The sequence below is a fragment of the Alosa alosa genome, chromosome 9 (genome assembly GCF_017589495.1).
Source record: "Alosa alosa isolate M-15738 ecotype Scorff River chromosome 9, AALO_Geno_1.1, whole genome shotgun sequence".
NCBI lineage: Eukaryota > Metazoa > Chordata > Actinopteri > Clupeiformes > Clupeidae > Alosa > Alosa alosa.
This window is the reverse complement of record NC_063197.1, coordinates 4108985-4129862: the sequence shown is the minus strand read 5'-3', so window position 1 is coordinate 4129862 and position 20878 is coordinate 4108985. Positions and strand designations below refer to the sequence as shown.

Here is a 20878-nt window from a genome sequence, read left to right as displayed (position 1 = left end):
TATCTGCAGGACATGGCTCAGCACTGAGGATTCTCATTATCACGATTATGAGAAAAGGTCGTGACTTTTGAACTTTTGGACTTCGGATAGTTGACTTTTGTGAGGAACTTTCACCTTAGACCACATAATACATTACACACAAAACAACTTTGCTTGGACAGTTTCGTGGAAACATTTCAGAGTCGCTATGATGAGTTAGGACCGCAATGTGCCACACACACACACACACACACACACACACACACACACACACACAGGAAATGCCCTTGGGAGAGGAGGCTCATTTTACGGTGAATATGCTCCATGCAAAGAACAACCCCTCCTCACATATCACAGCCCTAGCAATGCCCTGCAATGGTTGTGTGGCTCAATGGTTGTGTGTACACTCCCTCACGTTACATCTGCAAGGACATAACCGTATTGAATGTGTGCAATGCGCACAGTCAGATGCTGTGTGTGAGTGTGTGAGTGTGTGAGTGTGTGTGTGTGTGTGTGTGTGTGTGTGTGTGTGTGTGGAAACTGGGAAGGCAACGGAAAGGTACGGTGTGTGCGTGGAAAGGCAACGGAAAGGTAGTCTGATTGGATATTGCACTCAGAATATCTCGTTACCAACTTTCAGTGGTTATATGCTATTCTATGTAGCTGTAATTACTGTGCTTAATTACTTTTTAACTACCTAATCTATATGTGGCTTACTACATGTTCTTCACTACCATTCAAGGTTATTGGATTGATTAGTTTGGTATTTAGCTGCAGGGTAACTCTGAAAATAAGGATGTGGTTTCAGCCAAGCTTATCCATGCCAATTAACATTGTGATCAGTTAATTAATTCATAGACTTAATAATTGATTAACAGATCAACCAAACCACTGTAAGCAATACGTAGCTGAGCAGTCGGTGTGCAGAAGCACAGCCATAGTCATATTGGTGTTGTGTGCAGGTTGGACCCACTGGGGTCATAACCCTATTCCCACACATGAGCTCATGCCAGCTATAAACTCAGCAGCTCGTCCCACACGGGGCCCCAGATGCAAATCACCACTGTAACGGACACTGCGCTTTACAAGTGCAGCACAGTGCACGGCTAAACACTGGCAAGTAAACAGCCAAACACAGACGGCGGCCAGGGTATCGTCTGTCACGCAGAGTTTGAACACCATCCCTACCAGCAACCTAAACAGCAAACACAGTCATGGGCTGCCAGCACGCAGCAACCAACACCAACCCGGAAAGTAGAGTAAACGGCTTCACGCACACATAAACTGAAAGTTATTACATTTAAGAGGGGCCCTAGGATTCTAATCTTTCAGCATCTTTCAACGTTAAAGAAAGCTGACTCAGAGCTTACACTATTTGCTTACACTATCTACATGAGGAGAGATTAAACAACCCTTCCTCTAGTCAAACAAAAGCAATGAGTGATTGTGTAGCATTAATACAAAATGTTCTTTTCAGAGATGGCTGCAACAATCATGGTTATGAACTACATTTTTGCGTAAAACTACTAATTTTATGGGTCTAATCAAATCATTCCAAGTTAATAGTGTTCCTTCGGTGTCTTCTTAAAAGTACTGACTAATTAGAAAACATCCAGTTCTTTGTTAGAGTAGTTTAAATATTAATATCTAAACGGATGAACTGCTACTACACCTGAAAAGAAAACAACAGATTGCCGTCACTTGCCTCACTGAGCATATGATGTCCACCAGGAGTACTGCCAGCTAGCTGAACAGAGACCACGGAGCAGAACGCAACAGGAAGATATTTTCCAAACTAACATGACAAATTACAGTCAGATGGTATCAGTGTATCTGTGTGAGAGTTTATTTAACCCATGTTGTTTTGTTTGAATTGTTTCAGTGGGGAAACACACGGTGAATGACCAGAGCTGTGGCAGTTTCAAGGGGGAATGTATGTGTCTGTGTGTGAATTTGTGTGGGCACCAATGACAGGCTCACTTCCGCTCCGCACCGCCAGACACAGCACAGGGGGAGCCAATGGGGAATGCAAATAAACAGCTATTTAAAATGCACCAGTGTGAATGTGTGTGTGTGTGGGGGTATGAGGGGTTGGACTTCATGCACAAGGGGAGAATTTTTACGGGGAGATTTTTTACATCTGTCTGACATAAACAACAGGCCAGACCAGGGAGAAGCTGAGGAAGAGGAGACAGACAGTGGAGTGAGGTGAAGACCTCAAAGCCCCTCAAAACACGCCCACTGTCTCTGTCTTTCTCTCTGTCTCTGGTCACAGGCACATGACACAGGGCCAATCAGGGACCTGCTCAGCATCCCCTTGACACCCCCTGACTCCTCCCCCAAGCCCCCAATCTGTGACGAGCTTCACCTGTTCCAAAGCTCTACTGAATAATTAAATAGCTCAACTGATAGCAGGAGTCCTGTGGAGCAGACAGGGGATGAGAGTCAGGAAAGGAGGCAGAGTGCCAGAGTGGGTGAGTCAGGGCAGGGCAGAAAGAAAGAAAGAAAGAAAGAAAGAAAGAAAGAAAGAAAGAAAGAAGGAAGAAAAGATAGAAAGAAGGAAGGAAAGACAGAAAACAAGAAAGAGAAATCAAAATAGATGTGTTTATGTATGTAAAGAACATATCAGAGGTAAAAAGTTAATATATTGTGATAGTGTGTTCAAAAGTAAAAGATGGAAGAGGGAGAAACATGGAGGTAACCCACACGTGTGCTATGGAGGGGAGGGGAGTGAGACAGCAGACATGCTGACATCTGTCCCCACGGATGTGTCATCCGCGGTGACCTGATCAGTGCCAAGGCCATGTTTCTGACACCATCTTCTCCTCGAGTGTAACTCACCCGTTATGAGCTGCCAACATGGAGTGCTACACTGGACCCCAGCCACTCGCTAGGAGAGCAGATGGACAGCTCACCAATGCAAAGGTGGCCCTCATATCAGTCACAAACACTGAATAATATTTCTGTTGCGTGCTGCACTGAAAAGGCATTTTCTTAAAGATGTGTCATCATAAGGAGAGGAGAGGCAAGTTGTCTAGGAACACTCAGAGAATTATGCTCTGCTCCTGAGAATTTTTACGGGGAGATTTTTTACATCTGTCTGACATAAACAACAGGCCAGACCAGGGAGAAGCTGAGGAAGAGGGGACAGACAGTGGAGTGAGGTGAAGACCTCAAAGCCCCTCAAAACACGCCCACTGTCTCTGTCTTTCTCTCTGTCTCTGGTCACAGGCACATGACACAGGGCCAATCAGGGACCTGCTCAGCATCCCCTTGACACCCCCTGACTCCTCCCCCAAGCCCCCAATCTGTGACGAGCTTCACCTGTTCCAAAGCTCTACTGAATAATTAAATAGCTCAACTGATAGCAGGAGTCCTGTGGAGCAGACAGGGGATGAGAGTCAGGAAAGGAGGCAGAGTGCCAGAGTGGGTGAGTCAGGGCAGGGCAGAAAGAAAGAAAGAAAGAAAGAAAGAAAGAAAGAAAGAAAGAGAGAAAGAAAGAAAGAAGGAAGAAAAGAAAGAAGGAAGGAAAGACAGAAAACAAGAAAGAGAAATCAAAATAGATGTGTTTATGTATGTAAAGAACATATCAGAGGTAAAAAGTTAATATATTGTGATAGTGTGTTCAAAAGTAAAAGATGGAAGAGGGAGAAACATGGAGGTAACCCACACGTGTGCTATGGAGGAGAAGGGAGTGAGAGAGCAGACATGCTGACATCTGTCCCCACGGATGTGTCATCCGCGGTGACCTGATCAGTGCCAAGGCCATGTTTCTGACACCATCTTCTCCTCAAGTGTAACTCACCCGTTATGAGCTGCCAACATGGAGTGCTACACTGGACCCCAGCCACTCGCTAAGAGAGCAGATGGACAGCTCACCACTGCAAAGGTGGCCCTCATATCAGTCACAAACACTGAATAATATTTCTGTTGCGTGCTGCACTGAAAAGGCATTTTCTTAAAGATGTGTCATCATAAGGAGAGGAGAGGCAAGTTGTCTAGGAACACTCAGAGAATTATGCTCTGCTCCTGAGGGAGGGTTCTGCCATTATGTCCACAGCTCCTTCTGACAATAAGTATGTTCTATGAAATGTCAGTGACCTGGAATTTATACACACAAATATATACCGTCAATGACACAAAAACACACACACACACACACACACACACACACACACACACATGCCGCTGCCTAACAAGATTCTACTCCCTCAAGTGCTGTCTGCATCTTCTGGTATCGGGCTCTATGACCAAGAATCATACAATCTGTCATGTTTGCTTGCACTAACAATGTGGAAAATATTCCATATTTTCCATGCAGAATATGAAATTCACTAAGCCTACTCCTGCTGTAGACTGTCTTGAACTTGTGCAAGGCATGATAAAACAAGACATGTAAAGGAAGCTCGTATTAACCCTCGAAAGCTTTTCACAAACCATAGCATTTCATGAATGATATACTGGAAAAAAATACAAATTTTATTCATCAAACTACGTGTCCAGAAAATATTTCTTAGAGATAGCCACATAACATGGAATGTAGGACGCATCAAAATCATAGCTTAATATTATGAAACCTAATAGTATAAAGCACCGAAGTGTCAGACAACACCCTGCACTGAAGATGCAGGAACTGCCCCGATCAAATAGATAGGTTTCCGATCGCGGTGCTCGGTGTGCACAAACAACTTCCAAGTTAACAAGTAACCACACTCGTATTCCAGGGGCTCTTCAAGGGCTTTGACATTAAATAGCTGTCAAATAACCAGCAACTCATAATAAGATGGAGGAAATATCGGTTCAAGACTAATGTAACTACGCTCCCAGCCCTCGGCGCTTTCCTTTGATGTACTCCCCACCATCTGATTTTATTGTATTGCTCGCAACAGCTCGCGATGGCGTGAGGATACAAAACATGACATGCGACAGTGGAAAAAGTTAAAACGGTGAAAATTAACAGTTGAGGATTCACGTTGATTGAGAATCCACGTGCAGTTCTTATAATACTGGTGGCCAGTGAACAACTATTACTCTAGTTATCGCTATTCTAATAATAATCTGTAGGTATCGGTTACGATGAAGACATGAATCATTAACCGAGCTTGGTCAATAAACGAGTGCAAACATTCGAACAGCTATTGGGTTTCGCTGTCTGCTCGCTTTATTTCATCAGTCTATATTTCTATAAAATTAGGCTATTAAGCCTCCGCGGGTAATGCGCGTATCCAGAAGAGAAACTTTGCGCAATGAAATATGAGCTACTTTATGCAATGAAATATGCACCCAATGATTGCATTTTCGTAAATGTTTAAATGAATTATTTTTTAAATGGAGACGAACAGAAAAGTGCAACAAAGTAGTAAACTGACACCTGCAGGTAGTACGCAATTGCCTGTTAAAGCTTTAAGACAAAACATGTCAGCGGAAAAAGTTTGTATCACAGGATAACATTCTAGTCTGTACTATTAGACTCCGTTAACTTTCAGTTGTGACACTTGCAAAATGTCAAGTTTGTCTACCTGGTTGGTTGTATCTTGTGGCAGGTTCTTGATGAGGATTTTTCTCCTGTTGCTCAGCTCCCGGTTAGTTTTCTCCAACCTCCTCTCGATTTCCTCCGGGTCCAAATCTGGCATATCTCGAAGACTCGTACCCTCGGATGGCGCGTCTTCATCCTGCCGGCTCTCCGGGCTGTCGGAGTCCGGGAAAGGTGAATTTTCCTGCTTTATTGCGTGTACGCTCGGCGGCTGGATGGAGGAAGCTGCCGCCATTTTGAAGGGCTCGGTAGAGAGTGTAGAGCTGAGCGGCGATAGCGGTAGGTGGGCGTCTGTGTTTTTGTGGCTTCCATCGACAGCGGAGTTGACGGAAAGGTACCGTACCCACAGGCCTGAGAGTTATTCAGTGTAGTATTCTTGGCGACCCCCACTGTCGAAAAAAAGAACAGTGAAGACTGTCCAACGAACCCATCACAGGTATTTATCGCCGTCCCGTGGATTCCCAAAACGTTTGCATTAATAGGCCATTCATCTGATAGGGTATCCAATTTGCAATAACTACGGTTGGTAATTTTCTCTTGTGACACTGTTATAACATGCCATTTAGCAGCTTATTACACACGTCCAATCTTCCCTACAAGAAAGCACGCCTTCAAATTAACTACGCGCAGTCTAGATAAGTCTAACACACGAAACGACCCTTTCTCTGTCGTCGTTAAAATAAGAAACTATCATTCTGCTCTGGTCTGCTCTGGTGTCTGTGGAAACAAGATGCGGAAATGAGTGACTGTTGCAAAGAGGCAGTAAGGCCGTCTCTCGTGGGAGTACAGTGCAGTAAGCGACTCACAGACTGAGCGTTAAATACCATCTTTGGCAGACTCCCTAGGAAGCGTCCCCATAATGCCTATGAATGAATGCTTCCAATTTCCAGATAAACACTGTCTTTGCAACCCACTTAACCCACTTTTATGCATTCTGACAGCAGAGGAGCCAGCACTGAATACAGCCCAGCCCACACTCCTGTGTTTACCACCCTTTTGTAGCAACATGCAGCTCAGGTTTGGTCATTATAACATTGTAATATTGACAAATGAATGCCAAGGTACTTTGTAGTGCCTGGGTAGTAGGTCACTGTATTTTGCAATAAAACTCCCCAAGCCAATAAGGTATCTTTGTGGGTTAACTATACATTACAATTGTACAATACAAATTTCCCTCACGGAATCAAAAGAGTATTAAAATGAAAGGCCCATACACCTTCCAAGAATAATGGTTGGTTATTGGAGATGGATAGACCTGTGTGATAGCACAATGGCATAAATAAAATGTGTTATATTGCCGGCAATTTTCTTCTTCTTATGCGCATATTAATAACTCCCCGTTTTCCATATATACGGCTCTGATGAGGTGCAGAATTTCTCAAAATAGACTGTGGGGAGAACATGGGTAATGCAGAACATGCAAACAGCATAAATATGTCAAAATTGTGAAGTGTTCAACTGCAGCTTGGTGAAAATGAGTAATTACAAAGAAAGGGCCACAGCAAATGCGATTGCGAGCCCTGCTGAGTGGGAGTACAGCAGAGGAGCCGGGGAGATTTCAAATGCGCAGAAAGCACGGCGTGGGTGGCGGCCTAGTAGCAGAGCGATACAGCGGGCCAGCAGAACACCTGGGACGTAAGCGTTTACGTAAGGAAGCGCGGGGAACCTTGAACCCTTTCGCCTGCATTCTGGTAGGTGAGGGGGCGAGAAGGCGTTTGGAGAGGAGTCATCATAGCATGATCGACAGAGCCTGGGAGACGAGGACAAGCCTTCTTAGAGATGTTAACTTAAGATATTTAATCGTTTCAGTGGTGCTGAAGTTGAAAGAAAGACGTTAATACAGTGCACAAATTCCTAGTGTAGAAAACCAAATGGAGTGCCTAGAAGCGGATGGCCTGTGGTCTTCTTGTATCCGTGCACGTTAACTCGTCTACGGCTCGCCTCGCATAAAACTGCCCGAGGAAACTTGGACACCCAGTTTGCTCTAATTCTGTGTAGCTCCTTGGCAGCCGACTTTAGTTCACTGTTCCCCCTCAGCTCGAGCTGAGCTGCTCCACTTTCCTGCCCGGCGTCATTACGCACAGACACAGAGCATCTTTGCCCATCTTCTTCCAAGTGGTCTCTGTGACAACAGATGCATTGATGTCACCATACGTTTAAGAACATGACATTTCTCTCCATATTAGTAGGGAAATTCTCAAATACCTGTGGATAATCGTGTGCGTAGTCAACGAGTGAAATATTGATTTATTAACATAATAATCCATAGGGGTAAAATGCAGGGCAGAATGACAAAGCGAAAGTCAATATTTTCTATTGAGCGGTCATCACTATTAGGAAGATGTCACTTTATGTATTTTAAATGGGAAATGGCTTGTGTTACCAAAATGTTCTACCTGGGAAAATGTGCTGCTGAAAGTGACCGCGGACAGGCATGAACACATTCCATGTATATGTGCGAGAATATGATGCTTTCCGTTCGTCTGTGGACCACCAGGATGGTGCTAAATAAAACATAATGCTTTCAGGCTACAATGCACACAACTCCCCCATTACATACACACGCTTCCTCCCACTCACAACCCCGCGCTCCTATTTGCATGCAAAAGCTGTTGACACACCCCACTAATATTTTTTACGTAAAGTCAGTGACTCTTGGTGACCTTATCCCATGATTTTTGTACAATCCCTCACTATATTGGTCAGACTGTGACAGGGCCGGAGTGGGGCCACTTTTCAGCCCGGGAGTTTCAGGCCCAAGACTGGCCCACTTTTTTAGTGGTGGTGGAAATTGGATAAATAAGGCAACATTTCAGCTCTTACTATCCTGTAGTTTTTATTCTAGGCTAATATTCCACTATTCCACAAGGATAGATTGATAAGTTAACAAAAACAGGAAGGAAGAAATATTTGAAATGTATCCCACAATTCCACTAAGAGGCATATTGAACTACTGTATTGTTTACATGTTTTTTTCTGCATGGGTCAGCTATCATGTTGTTGTTGTGGTGATTTGCAGTAGCCTTTACTACATCAACTTCTGAGAGCAAACAAGCCATATAGGTTGATCATGTAGCCTACAGCTGTCATAGCCTACTGTTCTTTCTTCCATAAAATAACTTTAATTCATATGGTTAACTCTATTATCCTTTCTACTTGTCCCTATAGTCTGATCTGCTGCTCAGCCTACTTTTGTTTTTAGGCCTATAAGCTACTGCACACACAGATCAAGCTTGAGTTTTGTTATCAATATTTGCATAATATTTGCAAAGTCTATGAATAGCCATATTGGATGATACCAAAATGCTAATATTTTAATTCATTTAATATGTTACTTGCGAATAGGTTGACAACGCTATAACGTCCAGTAGGTTATTAGCCCAATTACGCCGTTATAATCATGGCTATCTCTCTTTACCAGTTGCCACTTATGTCTGTCCTCTTCAAAAAAAAAATTGGAAGCATGGCACATTTGGCATTTCCCTCCAATACTTTTCGTCTTTTTTACCTGGCCTTTTCAGTCCCTCATGGCATCTTTCTACTATCCATCCTCCCTGACGCTTATCACTACGGTAGGGCCGGCCCGGCTGGTATCTGAGAACCTTTTGGGAGGGGAGAACAACCCATGCAGAGGCTGCGGTGTAGGCATAGAATGCGAACGTGTGTAGCCAACTTTAAGAGAAGATAGATTAACGTGACAAATGCCAATATTTTTTCCCTCGACCGGCCCAAAAGTGAAGCGGCCCACCGGTATTCTCCCGATTACCCACTCCGGGCCTGGACTGTGACATTGGGAGTGACACACAACAGAAGATTGATTGTTTAAACAATGGATTTAGGTTTTGTGTGTGGTCAGGAACATGATGTTAATCCTGCCCCTTTAATCTGTCTGTGTGGCAACCCTTCCCCTGCAGAGTTCTCCTGGCCTTACCCTTTAATTATGCAAAGGCCACTCCAAACAATGCCACAGTATCAGCCAGATGGATCCGCCACTGAAACCATGGGGCACGGAAAGAAATAGCACATGGTGTTGATTTCAAATAACAGTCACTGCCAAATTTGGCACACACATAATCTGCATACTTCATGTTTGGCCACCAACCATGTTTTACATTCTTTCAAACACATTTTTGTTTAATACTAGGCAGTTGCTGGGTTTGTGGTTTTCCTGCAACACTGATGAAGTGGTGTGGTGGTATGATGCTGGATGCATGCTCAATCAGACACCTAGACACATATTGAGAGTGGACCTTTTATCACATTCACTTTGCAATAAATGGCCATTTCATATCTGTATAATGTTATATAAGGGAACATAAAAAAGGAATGATGCGTACAGACTCAACTTTCCTTCAGGTACAATTAATGCAATTCATAGTGTCAGTATACACACAGATATGATTGTTTAAAAACAGCTGGTAAATACTGTTATTGATCTTTCTGGAGGGAGAAAAACCTTAAAATTGTCTTTTAAAAATAAAACATCTGTAATCTCAGTGGTGGTTAGGTGTTGGCAGCAGCAGTGGATGTGAACTGAAAAATGGTCTCATCCAGAAACCTAAATATTTTGTTATCCGGCTGTAGCATCACCGCCTTCAATCTGTTCACAAGACATGGCTCTCACCCCGACAGCCACCTTCGGGCTGCGCGGAGCACTCGACTGTTCCTGTTACTATGAATACTAATCTAAATGCTGATGCTCACAAAATGGTCATCTTCCCCCAAGAAATGGACATTCAAAATGACCGCCAGACTCACTTTACAAACAAACTTTGAAAACAAATGCAAGGCTTGTGAAGTTTACATCACATGTATAAGCTATCTGTTAGACTTTAGATGTATATACACACACACTTTACAGCGATGACAAAATGGCCATACAATTATGCTTCCACACTGACATGAGCACAGTACTATCACACAACTAGAGGCATTGGGTGGAGCCAGAATGATTTGGATCAGTTGTGTGTGCCTGTGTGTGTGTGTGTGAGTGAGTGAGTGAGAGAAACAGGCTGTTCCATCATCATCGTCTAATTATAATTTTAAAATAAGTGTGTGGCATCACCCTCAGTAAAGATGCTTCATCTCTGCGGCTGTGTACATCTGAACTTAACCAAACCACACACTCACAACAACACTGCGCAATGACTTGCTTGCACGCCATCCACTTTGACCCACTACACACACACACACACACACACACACACGCTTGGGTGCTGTCTTGCACAGGCACAAATTGCTGCAGAAAAAAAAGACTCACTCACTTTCATATAGATTCATTTGCATTCTCACATTCTCGCTCTCACACACACACACACACACACACACACACACACACAGGTCCATAATGCAGACAAATTACAGAGCCAGCTTATTGGCGGTCATAAGTCTCGGTATTAGTCCTCTCTCTCAGGGCTTAGAAAGCGAGTGCTTTGGGAAGCCATGTGATCTCCGTAGAGAAAGGTTTCTGTAGTCTCTTTATCTCTCCTCCGCGCCTCGAGTGACGCAACACTACCGTTGGACCGGCATCAGGCAATCTGGCCAACACTCTCCCCGACTCCAAACACCTCATGCGCCATCACACAGATGGGCAGCCTTGGAATATCCTTTCATCGCTTTGTACACAGCAACCTGGGCCTAGTTCATTTGCACAAGAATACAGCTTTTTTCCCCCCGTCCGTTTTGAAAAATGATCACAGCAAAAGAAGTGGCAAATCAGCAGGGGAGCAGGAGCGGAGTCCCCCATCCTCCTCTATTGTGTCCATGGGCAGATGAGCTTTAGTCCCACATAAGCTTTGTCCAGTAGCCCAGATGTTAGTTCAGCCCTCAGGTCACTCTGTCCACTTCGGCCGGTCAGTCTGTGTCCGATCCTCCAATGGACTTATCCCTGTTCCATTTCCAGTTAAATAAATAGTAGAAAAATAATCCTCTGATCTTCTATTTTTTTCTATTAGTCTTTAAAAATCTGAGATGCTTATGTATACAATTTTAAACAAGTTCACAACCAGCAACCCTGCCACCAAACGCAATCCGACATCAGACAGAAAATCAGACAGAACCCTCTTGATAAGTCCAGTCAGGTCTCTCAGTACTGACAGAGAAGAGAAGGGGAGCTGGTCCTCTCCATTCCCCAGCTTCTGCTCACCTCTAGCGGGCTGCCAAAGCATCAATCACCTGGGGATGGAGGGCTGACGGAGCTTTGATGGATGCTGAGTGGGTTGCAGTGGTGAGGCTGTCTTAAGGTGATGTGTGGGGAGCAGGAGTTGGGTGGTGGGTGTGGGTTCATCTGGATCAGCACTCAGCATCCACACTGTGCACGGTGACGGCCGCCTGCAGGTGGTGCGTGTGTGTGTGCGTGTGGAGCGGATGGTGGTGGGGGTAGCGGTACGGGTGAAACTTGTGGCTGAGCAGCGCGGCCGTCTGCGGGGGCGTGTCCAGGTCGAGGTCGTCATCGTGGTTGCCCACGTCCACTCCGGCTGAGAGGGGGTCATTGTTGCAGGGCGGGTTCTCACTGTCCTCCTGAGGACTCATGGTGCTGTAGCCTGCAGAGGAGAACAGACACACACATTTACATAATGTTCAGAATCGCTCCATGGTGTTTTATGCCCCCAGTCTTCCAGGCAGCTCTGCCACCGCTGACTTAAAGGCACCTAATCCTAACCCCAACCCTAACCCATGCCTAACCCTAGTGCCTTCCAGGCAGCGCTGCCTTGAAGACAACGTTGGGGGCATAAAACACCAAGAAACTTCAGGCTCCATCTCCCACTGTAAGTGTGAAATCAGAATCACACTTCCTCACATAATTCACACATAATTCAAACAATTCAACTATGTGCATGCATGCAAAGCATGGAAATCCATCTCAAGTTTCCATTCCTCTTTTGACAGAAACCCAAGCAAGAGCACGAGCAGTGCTGCTATCTGTGCATTCCCTCAGTGCATTTATAGCACACTAGAGTAATTACAGCACATCTCCCCACTCAAACTTTATTAGAATCCTCATTCATTTCATCTGCCTTCAGAATCACATTCCTTTTGATACCAACCACCTCTGCAGAATCCACAAGAGAAGTTTGAGTGTATCTCTATGCACACATGTGTGCGCGCACATGCTCACACACGCACGCACACACACACACACAGAGAAAAATTGAGTGTGTGAAGGACTATTTTGCTCCTCTGAAATCTTCACTCCCCCAGTGCTGGAGTCTCCACATCTGATACTTGAAAGCACAACATTGGCTCCCTCAAGCCAACACATTCCATTAGAGAAAACAGAGGAGCTTTATGTCTGGTCAAAATCAGACAGAATTCTCTGTTTTACTAGTGAAGCTGTGAGTGGACGTGGTGCACAAGATGCCTGCACTTCTCCTTCTGTGCACTCAAAGAAATGAAAATGGTAAAACACTGATAAGAGATCTAATTCACAATCAATGACATTTATTCTAGTAGTATCCATATAATTTGAGTAGATCTGATAGCTATGCAGATATAGTCTATTCTATTGTGGGTTTGTACACTAAATGTGTGTGTTTTCTCTGTGTGAAACTTTGTGGTGCTAATAACAGGCACTTCACCCGACTATTAGAGCCCCATTATACTAATACAGGAAAAGCCAGAAGGCCAAGAACTTTTCAAAGTGCTCAGTCCGGGCCGACCAAAACAGAGATGGAGGTCATCATCAAGTGTGACCTTCAACTGATGATGCAGCAAAGCAGCAAAGGCCTGGTGATGATGCCTGCACTCCACTAAATTTCCCTCATCAGCTCCAGCAGGTCCAGCAGCGGCAGCAGCAGCAGCGGCAGGCTTTCTGAGCCACGCCAGTGGAGTGGGTTCATTTCGTGCCTGCAGGCTAGCAAAGCTCACACACTCGCACTTCTGAACACTGTGTTGGAGGAGTGAGTCAGAATGCACATCGGCCACTGCTGGCGCTCTCCCACACACACACACACACACACACACACACACACACACACACACACACACACACACACACGCATTGATTTGTTTCAGAAAGGTCCCTTGAGCTGTTTGAGTGAGTAACAGCAGTGGGAGGCACCTTTGACAGAGCCCAGAAAAAAAATCACACGCAAAACAGAAACTTTCCAGTGAGCTATTCTCCTGCTCCTCCCCCGGCACCCCAACACTCTCCACCTTTCTTCCTCCACTATCCTTCCATCTCCATCCTCCAGTCCCTCCGGCTCTTCATCCTTCCATCTCTACCACTCTCTGGAGACGGGCAGCTCTGCCCCCTGACAGTTACACAATGTGTTCTGGGGCACCTCGCTGCCCTCTGGGAGGCTGCAGGTAAAAAGGAAGAACTTCCAGTTCCAGCTCGGAGCCATCCTCCGCACGTGGACGAGATCCTGATCCGTGTTTTGTTACTCTTTTTCCTGACATGCTAAGGTTTTTTGAAACTGAACTTAAATTTAAGTTGAGCCCTTACTAGTGCTAGTGGCTGGGCCTGACAAAAATCCACATTAGTTTCCACTGTGTCTTGGCCTCTGAAGGTTTGAAGTGGCTAAATAGAATAAAGTGCTACAGTGAGCTCCAGAACTCAAGTACAGTAGCATACACCACTAAAAATACATGGCCTTGGCCTTAACACGCAGTGTGTGCCTTGCCTGTGCCTGAAAGAGCTGCTTTTAAGTAACTTCACTTGTCTTTGGTTGCTTTTCCCGGCTCTTAATACAGGAGGTTTATGCTCCAGGAATGCTTAACAGGAAGCTCATTCTGACACAATCAGGCCTTTGTTTGCACATGCCCTACTTTTTCACCCCCCTTAAATTTGATCTTCAATGTGGAAGTGTCTCCCCCTTGATCCTTTTACACTTACATGCCAGCAAAACACACAAGCACGCACGCACACACACTCACTCACCATGGTCACTCTCGGTCCCCGAGCGGCCCCAGTATCTGCGGCGTCTCTCTGGGCTGTGTGTGTGCCTCTCGATGACTGCAGCAATGAAGCGGGTGTTGCTGACTGCAGGGAGAGTTCAGAGTAGAGTAGCGGTGAGTTTGAGGGGCTACAGTTTGAGCATGATGGTGTTATGAAACAAATGCACCTGCATACAATACATAATGGCACTGATGCAGACGTGGTTTTGTATGTGAACACAACAATGCCTCCTCTCACACACAAGGTGTTTACCTCTTCAGGGGTTCACAAACATACACATGCATGAACCTACATCTTTCTCTATCTCTCACATGCAGCCCAGCACGTGCTTACTTATGCCTCGGTCTTCATGGCTGTCCTCGTCCCTCTCGTCCCTCTCGTTGTCCAGGTTGGACATCCTGACGGACATCTCTACAGACGGAGAGAGGAAGTGAGAAGTGAGACGCTGCTGCTTTAGAGAGTGGGCATGATTACTCATGGCTGGTGGTGTTGCCGATCATCTGACAGCTCGCCGCTTCATCTGTTGCCTTTGATGCTGGCGTTGCTCAGATATGGAGATGAGCGCAGCGTTAGCTCAACAAAGGCCGCCGCCGCGAGCGCACACTCATGCCCGGCCCCTTCTGACCAGGCTTGTTTGAGGAGACGGCTAGCACCTCATCAGCAAGTCAGCGAAATTAAAACTTCAAAATGACGTCCGCAGAATACGAAGGTGACAGCTGAACACACACACACACACAGAAAGAGTGTGTGTGGAAAAGGGGGGATTATGCAATAATAATGGGGATTTATCTTGTGGTTGAAGCGGTGGCAGTGGAACAGTGCTGTGTGAAGGTCAGCCTTTTAAGGGCACGGATTCACTTAATTTAATCATCTCAAAAAGCTCTGGCTTTAACTGGCACGGACACACACTCACAGTCCCACTCATGCACACACAGACAACTCCAGTAGTCACAGCCATGTGCACACACATATCACACCAGCACAGGCCTGCACTGAAAGAGACATGCTCAGCAATGCATCCACAACGTCAGCCTACATTCACATAATGTACACATACATACAAACATACACAAACACATGTGGCCATGGAGTCTTTTCTAAAATCCTCTCCATGGCCAACTCAGTCAGGGGATGAGCGAGATAAGAGTTAATCAATAATAACAGCAGTTAGCCCATTATCAGCAGGCTAATAACATTACTGCCATGGGGGGAAGCATATTGAATCAACTTGAGCGTACTGAGCACTTTAACTGGGAGAGGAGCTAATAACATTACATACCCTCTGTGAGAGCCAGCTGGCCTAATGGCCTCAAATCATCGCTCTCTAACCTGACAGCAAAGCGCAGGTGTCTCTAGATTGGATCTTGTTTGTGCTAATCACAGGTTTTTCTTCACTATGATTTAGAACAAGTGGAATAAATATAAGGGCAAAAAAACAAACAAATGAACCAAATTCAGGATGTGACAGAAATGCACTGGCATAAATATGTGTGGACAGCAGACAGCAAATGTGAGGGAGTGTTACAAGCGGAAGGAGTCCTCACCCTGGGCAGCCAGCGGCGACATGTGTTGGTGTGAGCGCCGGTGGATCTGGTGACGGTACGCATATACCGCCAGCACCAGCACCATGATGCATCCCATAATCCCCCCAGCCACTGGCCCGACCGGCGCACTCTTGATCATGTTGAGAGATGCCACCTCTTCATCTGTGCAGGCGAGGAAACAAAGGGAGAGAATTTTAGAGGAGGAGGTTCCATGTATGTCTCCGCGTAGTGGGGGTCTGGGCATGTGCACAGAGTGCTCTCTGCTCTCTGCGTGCTCATCTGCACATTTATCAGCTGCAGCTCCATGAAATATTGACAACTCAAAATGATGCACAGGTCAACAGCTCCAACCCCAGCAAGGGAAATCCCACAGGACAGTAAATGCACTTGTGGAAGACGACCATTTTCATGGCCCATATGTGGAAGCAAGATTGGAATGGCTGTTTCATAACTCTGAGTTACAGAATGTGTTTAATGCATCCAGAGTGGAAGAGGTACTGAACACGAGACATGGTTTTGTAAACCATGAATTTTAACTTATTAGAGATTCCAACTCCACAGTTTTGCTGGAATCTGCCCTGCAGTGTCTATCATTAAGCAAAAGGAAGATAGATTAAGAACGCTTGACAATGTGTCATCCTGTATTCCCCTCCCCTCCTGGTTTGTTTACTGTTGCCATGGAGATTTTGCTGATTATCCAGGCTCCTAAACAGAGTAAAAGTGTAAGAGAGACTGAGGCTATTGTGCTTCTTGAACTGAATGTTTTCTTTCATCCACATTTACCTAGATAAAAGCACTTTGAGGACATGAGCTTCAGGGAATCCCCTGATGTTCCCACCTTATTTTCATTAAGCCCTGATTACAAAATGTGTCCACACCCTCACAAACACTGCAATGATTTATTGAACATCCAGAACACTGAGGGGCAAATCAACAATTTCAAAAGCACACTTGAAAGACAGAAGCACTCATCTCCGCACAAAATACATATATGAGAGCCACTGTGAACTTGAGGCTGAGGATATTCAGATGCCTCAGTCAGATTACTGGTATTATCTCCTCCGGCTCTGTCTACAGAGAGGGGGTTCTAAGATTACCATTGCAGAAACCAGAAAAACAAGGATGAAACAGGAAGCTAGAGACAAGTGCGAGAGCCTTGGATAGATGAGGCAAATGAGGGAGAAGGAGGAAGAGAGGCCATTAAAGAGGAGAATGAGGTGAAAGACTGCTGTGACTCACACCTTCTGTTCCCTTCCCCATAATCACTTTCCCACATCGGTGGCAATTTCATAGTGGCCTTTTTCATTGGAAATGCCAGAAATGCTTTTAACTCAACCCCCTCGTCTGAAGAAGACAACACTGTTCATGTTTAATAGGTGTTATTAACAGCCTGAATAGTGCCTGGTTGTTGAAACGGTCACACTTGAGACTTTAAACAGGAACAAGGGGGTAGAACATGCCATTCCACTTTGCATAGTTTTGCAAAGCAAAGCAGTGTCATTCAACATCTTTCAGTCTCATTCCCTCTGAACTCGCACAAAAGAGAGCATGTCTGTAGAAAATGCCCATCAAGAAAATCCTGTTTGATTCCACTCTTTTTTTTTATATCAAACTGCATGACTGTGATAACTTACCTAGTAGTCCCATCCCATCCACATAAGGACTCTTGGCTCCCACAATGCCCCCAAAGCACTCCTTCTGCAGGGCACAGTAGGGCTTGTCCAGGTGGGTCTTCCCATCACTGTCCACCATACACCATTCACAGTCCAGCACACCAAAGCAGTCACTGCACATACACACAAAAAAATCAAAAATCACTCTCACCAAGTCATTACAGATTTGAATCGTTATGTCAGTGACAGCGTGGCAGTTTAATGATCCCAGCTGTTGCAAATTATTATCCTACAACTGTATACTTGTGTCATCACAAACTTGTGATAGTGAAATGAATGAATTCATAAGTACACAGTACACCACAAGGCCAGCGATGCCTGTAATGTATACATAACAAAGAGTTTGAGTAGGTGTGAATGAAAAGGACTTCCTGCCAGTGGTTCACATGGTAAGTTAATGCTTAATGTCTAATGAGCAGTTAGGCTGATATGTGGAAGTTGAGAGTCAAACAATGAGACAACTCTACAGCACGATTACAAGCGCAAACAATGAGACAGCTCTACAGCATGATTACAAGCTCATTACAGACCAGTGGCCATGTGAAAGGTTAATGAGATGTGTGAGCTGGGCTGGTTAGTGACCCGTGCTGACAGGCTGGTTATGTGTGATCTCTATGATGGGTGCCGAGCTGACCCCAGGTCAGTGTGCGGTGTGTACCTGCTGGTGTATCTCTGGCTGCAGCGTGTGTTGATGCACTGGGGCAGCGTGTCCTGCAGGCTGGGATCAATTACAGTCAGAGACAAGGGCTCCTGCTGCACCTCACAGCTCGGGTTCCTATGGGTTACACACACGCCAACACACATTCATAGACACATAACTCAGGTACACACACGCGCGTGCTAACTCTCCAATATAGACTCACACAATACTTTGTAACTGAATTCACACATGCATTAATGAGACAGGGAAACAAAACATTCCTTACACCATTTCGGTCATGCATACATGGATTCACTCTCTATCTCTCTCTCTCTCTCTCTCACACACACACACACACACACACACACACAACCAACTGTGTGGATGTGTGTGTGCGCGCACAAACTCACACACACATTATCAGCGGGATTATAATAGTCTTAAGTGAGTGGGAGTTGAATGACAGCACCAAGCAAGAAAATACAAAACACGTCTTTTCTCCTCTCTTTCTTTCTGCCAGACTGCCGTACCCCTTTTGTCTGGAACATGATGGTTGCTTTCATGCTGCCCTGAAGGACTGATGCAACACAGCCGTTCAGAATCTTCTGGAAAAGCCCAGTTATCTTTCTCCTTCAACACTTTTCTATTGCAGTCTACACGCTGCAATCATGTTATCAGGAAATCGTGACTGCTGAGATCTTGGCATGGTAGGCTGGCAGTCACACAGAACTGTGATGCTGAATGCAGTTATACATAAATTCACACAACCAGAGAGACATAGCGATGGAGAGGGAGCAGAAATATGGGAAAGAGCCTGGCATCTGAATGGCTCTACGCATAAAAAATAAAACATCATACCTATTCTCTGCATTTGTAAGGTTGCCGGTGCACTCGTTCACCTCCAGGGGGCACTCACACGGACACTCACACTCATTCTGTTCCATCCTGCGAAGAGCAAACACACAGACACTTTAATCCTGTATTCCAGGCAGGCAGGGCTCATTTCAGAGAAAAGAGGAACATAATCACTCAAATGGCTTCACACATTAGCAACACAACAGACCCCACAGAAATAATCATTGATTGACAAGCTTATCAATTGTCATTAAGGAGAAACACAACATGAATTGTATCTATCAGTCATAATATACTATAATTTCATAAATATACAACAATTGTCATACTGACAGGATAGTAGTCAGTGACACATAATAATTGAATTAGACCATGGGTATGTCCGCACCAGGGCTATCAGCTGAGGTGCCATGTTATGAGGGATGTCTGCCTGTGTGTGTGTGTGTGTGTGTGTGTGTGTGTGTCATTCATGCATGAATGCTTTTAGACATGTAGAAGCACAGAGGGAACCTGTCTGTGTATACATGTATTGGTGTGTGTGGTCATACCTGTGGCAGTTGAGGCAGAGGCGGTCCACCGTGCTGCAGGCACAGAAGGCCAGTGAGTCGCACGTCTCGTTGACGATGCCGGCGAAGGCGTTGGTGCCAGGAATGCGTGTCAGCCGGTACTTAGAGCAGTGGCTGCCATGAACCAGATTGGTCAGGTCACCCTGGAGACAGACAAGTTTCCTCTTAGACCCATACTCACTCATACATCAAGGCACAACCAATCCCAGACATCACTCCAATGGGGGCAATCTTAAAATACATATTTTGAAACAAAATTCTGAAATGTAAGATGAAATTAGAATGCATTCTATTTGCTGAAAAGAACATGCGTGCATCTTTGAAACCCATCTCTGCACATTGCTGCGGGAGTATGATTGAGTAACCACCAGGTGGCAGTATTATACTACAGATGCCTCATCAGATAACAGAGCATCTGGATCCTACTCACCACGATGCTGGTGTTGAACTTGTAGAAGCGCTGCACAGTGCGGTCACTGAAGCTGTTGCACAAGTTCTTCTTCACAAAGTTAGGGTGATTCAGGATATCATTGGCTACCAAAGGCTCCTGGACAACACAAATGTGTCAAGATTAAGAGGAGGCTCACAAGCCCAAGAGAAAAATAGTAAAAGGTGAAGAGAGACTAGAGAGAGAGAGAGAGAGATTAAAGATGGATAGAAGTACAAGACTGTAAGAATGGAAACAAAAGAAAGAATTGGAGTGGAAGAAAGAGGATCCTGGAGAAAGAGCATCATGGAGTAGGAAGCCAGGCACCTTGTGAGTGATGTGCTGCTGCTCAGCAGGGGCGTGACCCTTGGGGTCAATAAGGGTGGGGTGGGCCACCAGGTAACCTCTGTCCTCCATGATGAAACACCTGTGGCACACAGGATAATACACATTACATCATACAACACATCAGAGACAAGCAAACACCATTAAAACATTCAAACCTGTGGCCTCTGTGTGATACTGAGCTCAGATCAGTGTCTGACTGGCCTGGTGTTGTAATAGACCTGTGTGGACTGATCTGATGTGTACGCAGTGGTAAAGGGAAGCACAGACCCAGGTGCAGGCCTTCATTCCAGATATGGGAGAGAGACTCAGATCCCCTGGGCCTCACAGCAGCTCAGAACTCACCATTTGGGTCGGACTCTCCTCCTCTCTCTCTCTCTCTCTCTCTCTCACACACACTGGGCTAATCCTATTTAA

At 45.3% G+C, this 20878-nt stretch overlaps 2 protein-coding genes across 2 annotated transcripts in view; both read right to left on the bottom strand.

Moving 5' to 3' along the window:
• raver2 (ribonucleoprotein, PTB-binding 2) overlaps positions 1-5855 on the bottom strand; it is a 67810-nt gene extending 61955 nt beyond the window's left edge. The window contains exon 1 of the mRNA XM_048252434.1: positions 5499-5855. Coding sequence (XP_048108391.1) covers positions 5499-5747 — 249 coding nt within the window. The 5' untranslated portion in view covers positions 5748-5855. The remainder of the gene's footprint in view (positions 1-5498) is intronic.
• Positions 5856-9750: 3895 nt separating this feature from the next.
• The window catches only part of cachd1 (cache domain containing 1), a 64365-nt gene continuing 53237 nt past the window's right edge, over positions 9751-20878 (bottom strand). Inside the window, exons 18-27 of the mRNA XM_048253012.1 lie at positions 20444-20543; positions 20120-20236; positions 19672-19832; positions 19127-19213; positions 18287-18403; positions 17590-17741; positions 15956-16117; positions 14745-14822; positions 14394-14495; positions 9751-12054 (exon numbers count right to left, since the gene is read on the bottom strand). Coding sequence (XP_048108969.1) covers positions 11804-12054; positions 14394-14495; positions 14745-14822; positions 15956-16117; positions 17590-17741; positions 18287-18403; positions 19127-19213; positions 19672-19832; positions 20120-20236; positions 20444-20543 — 1327 coding nt within the window. The 3' untranslated portion in view covers positions 9751-11803. The remainder of the gene's footprint in view (positions 12055-14393; positions 14496-14744; positions 14823-15955; positions 16118-17589; positions 17742-18286; positions 18404-19126; positions 19214-19671; positions 19833-20119; positions 20237-20443; positions 20544-20878) is intronic.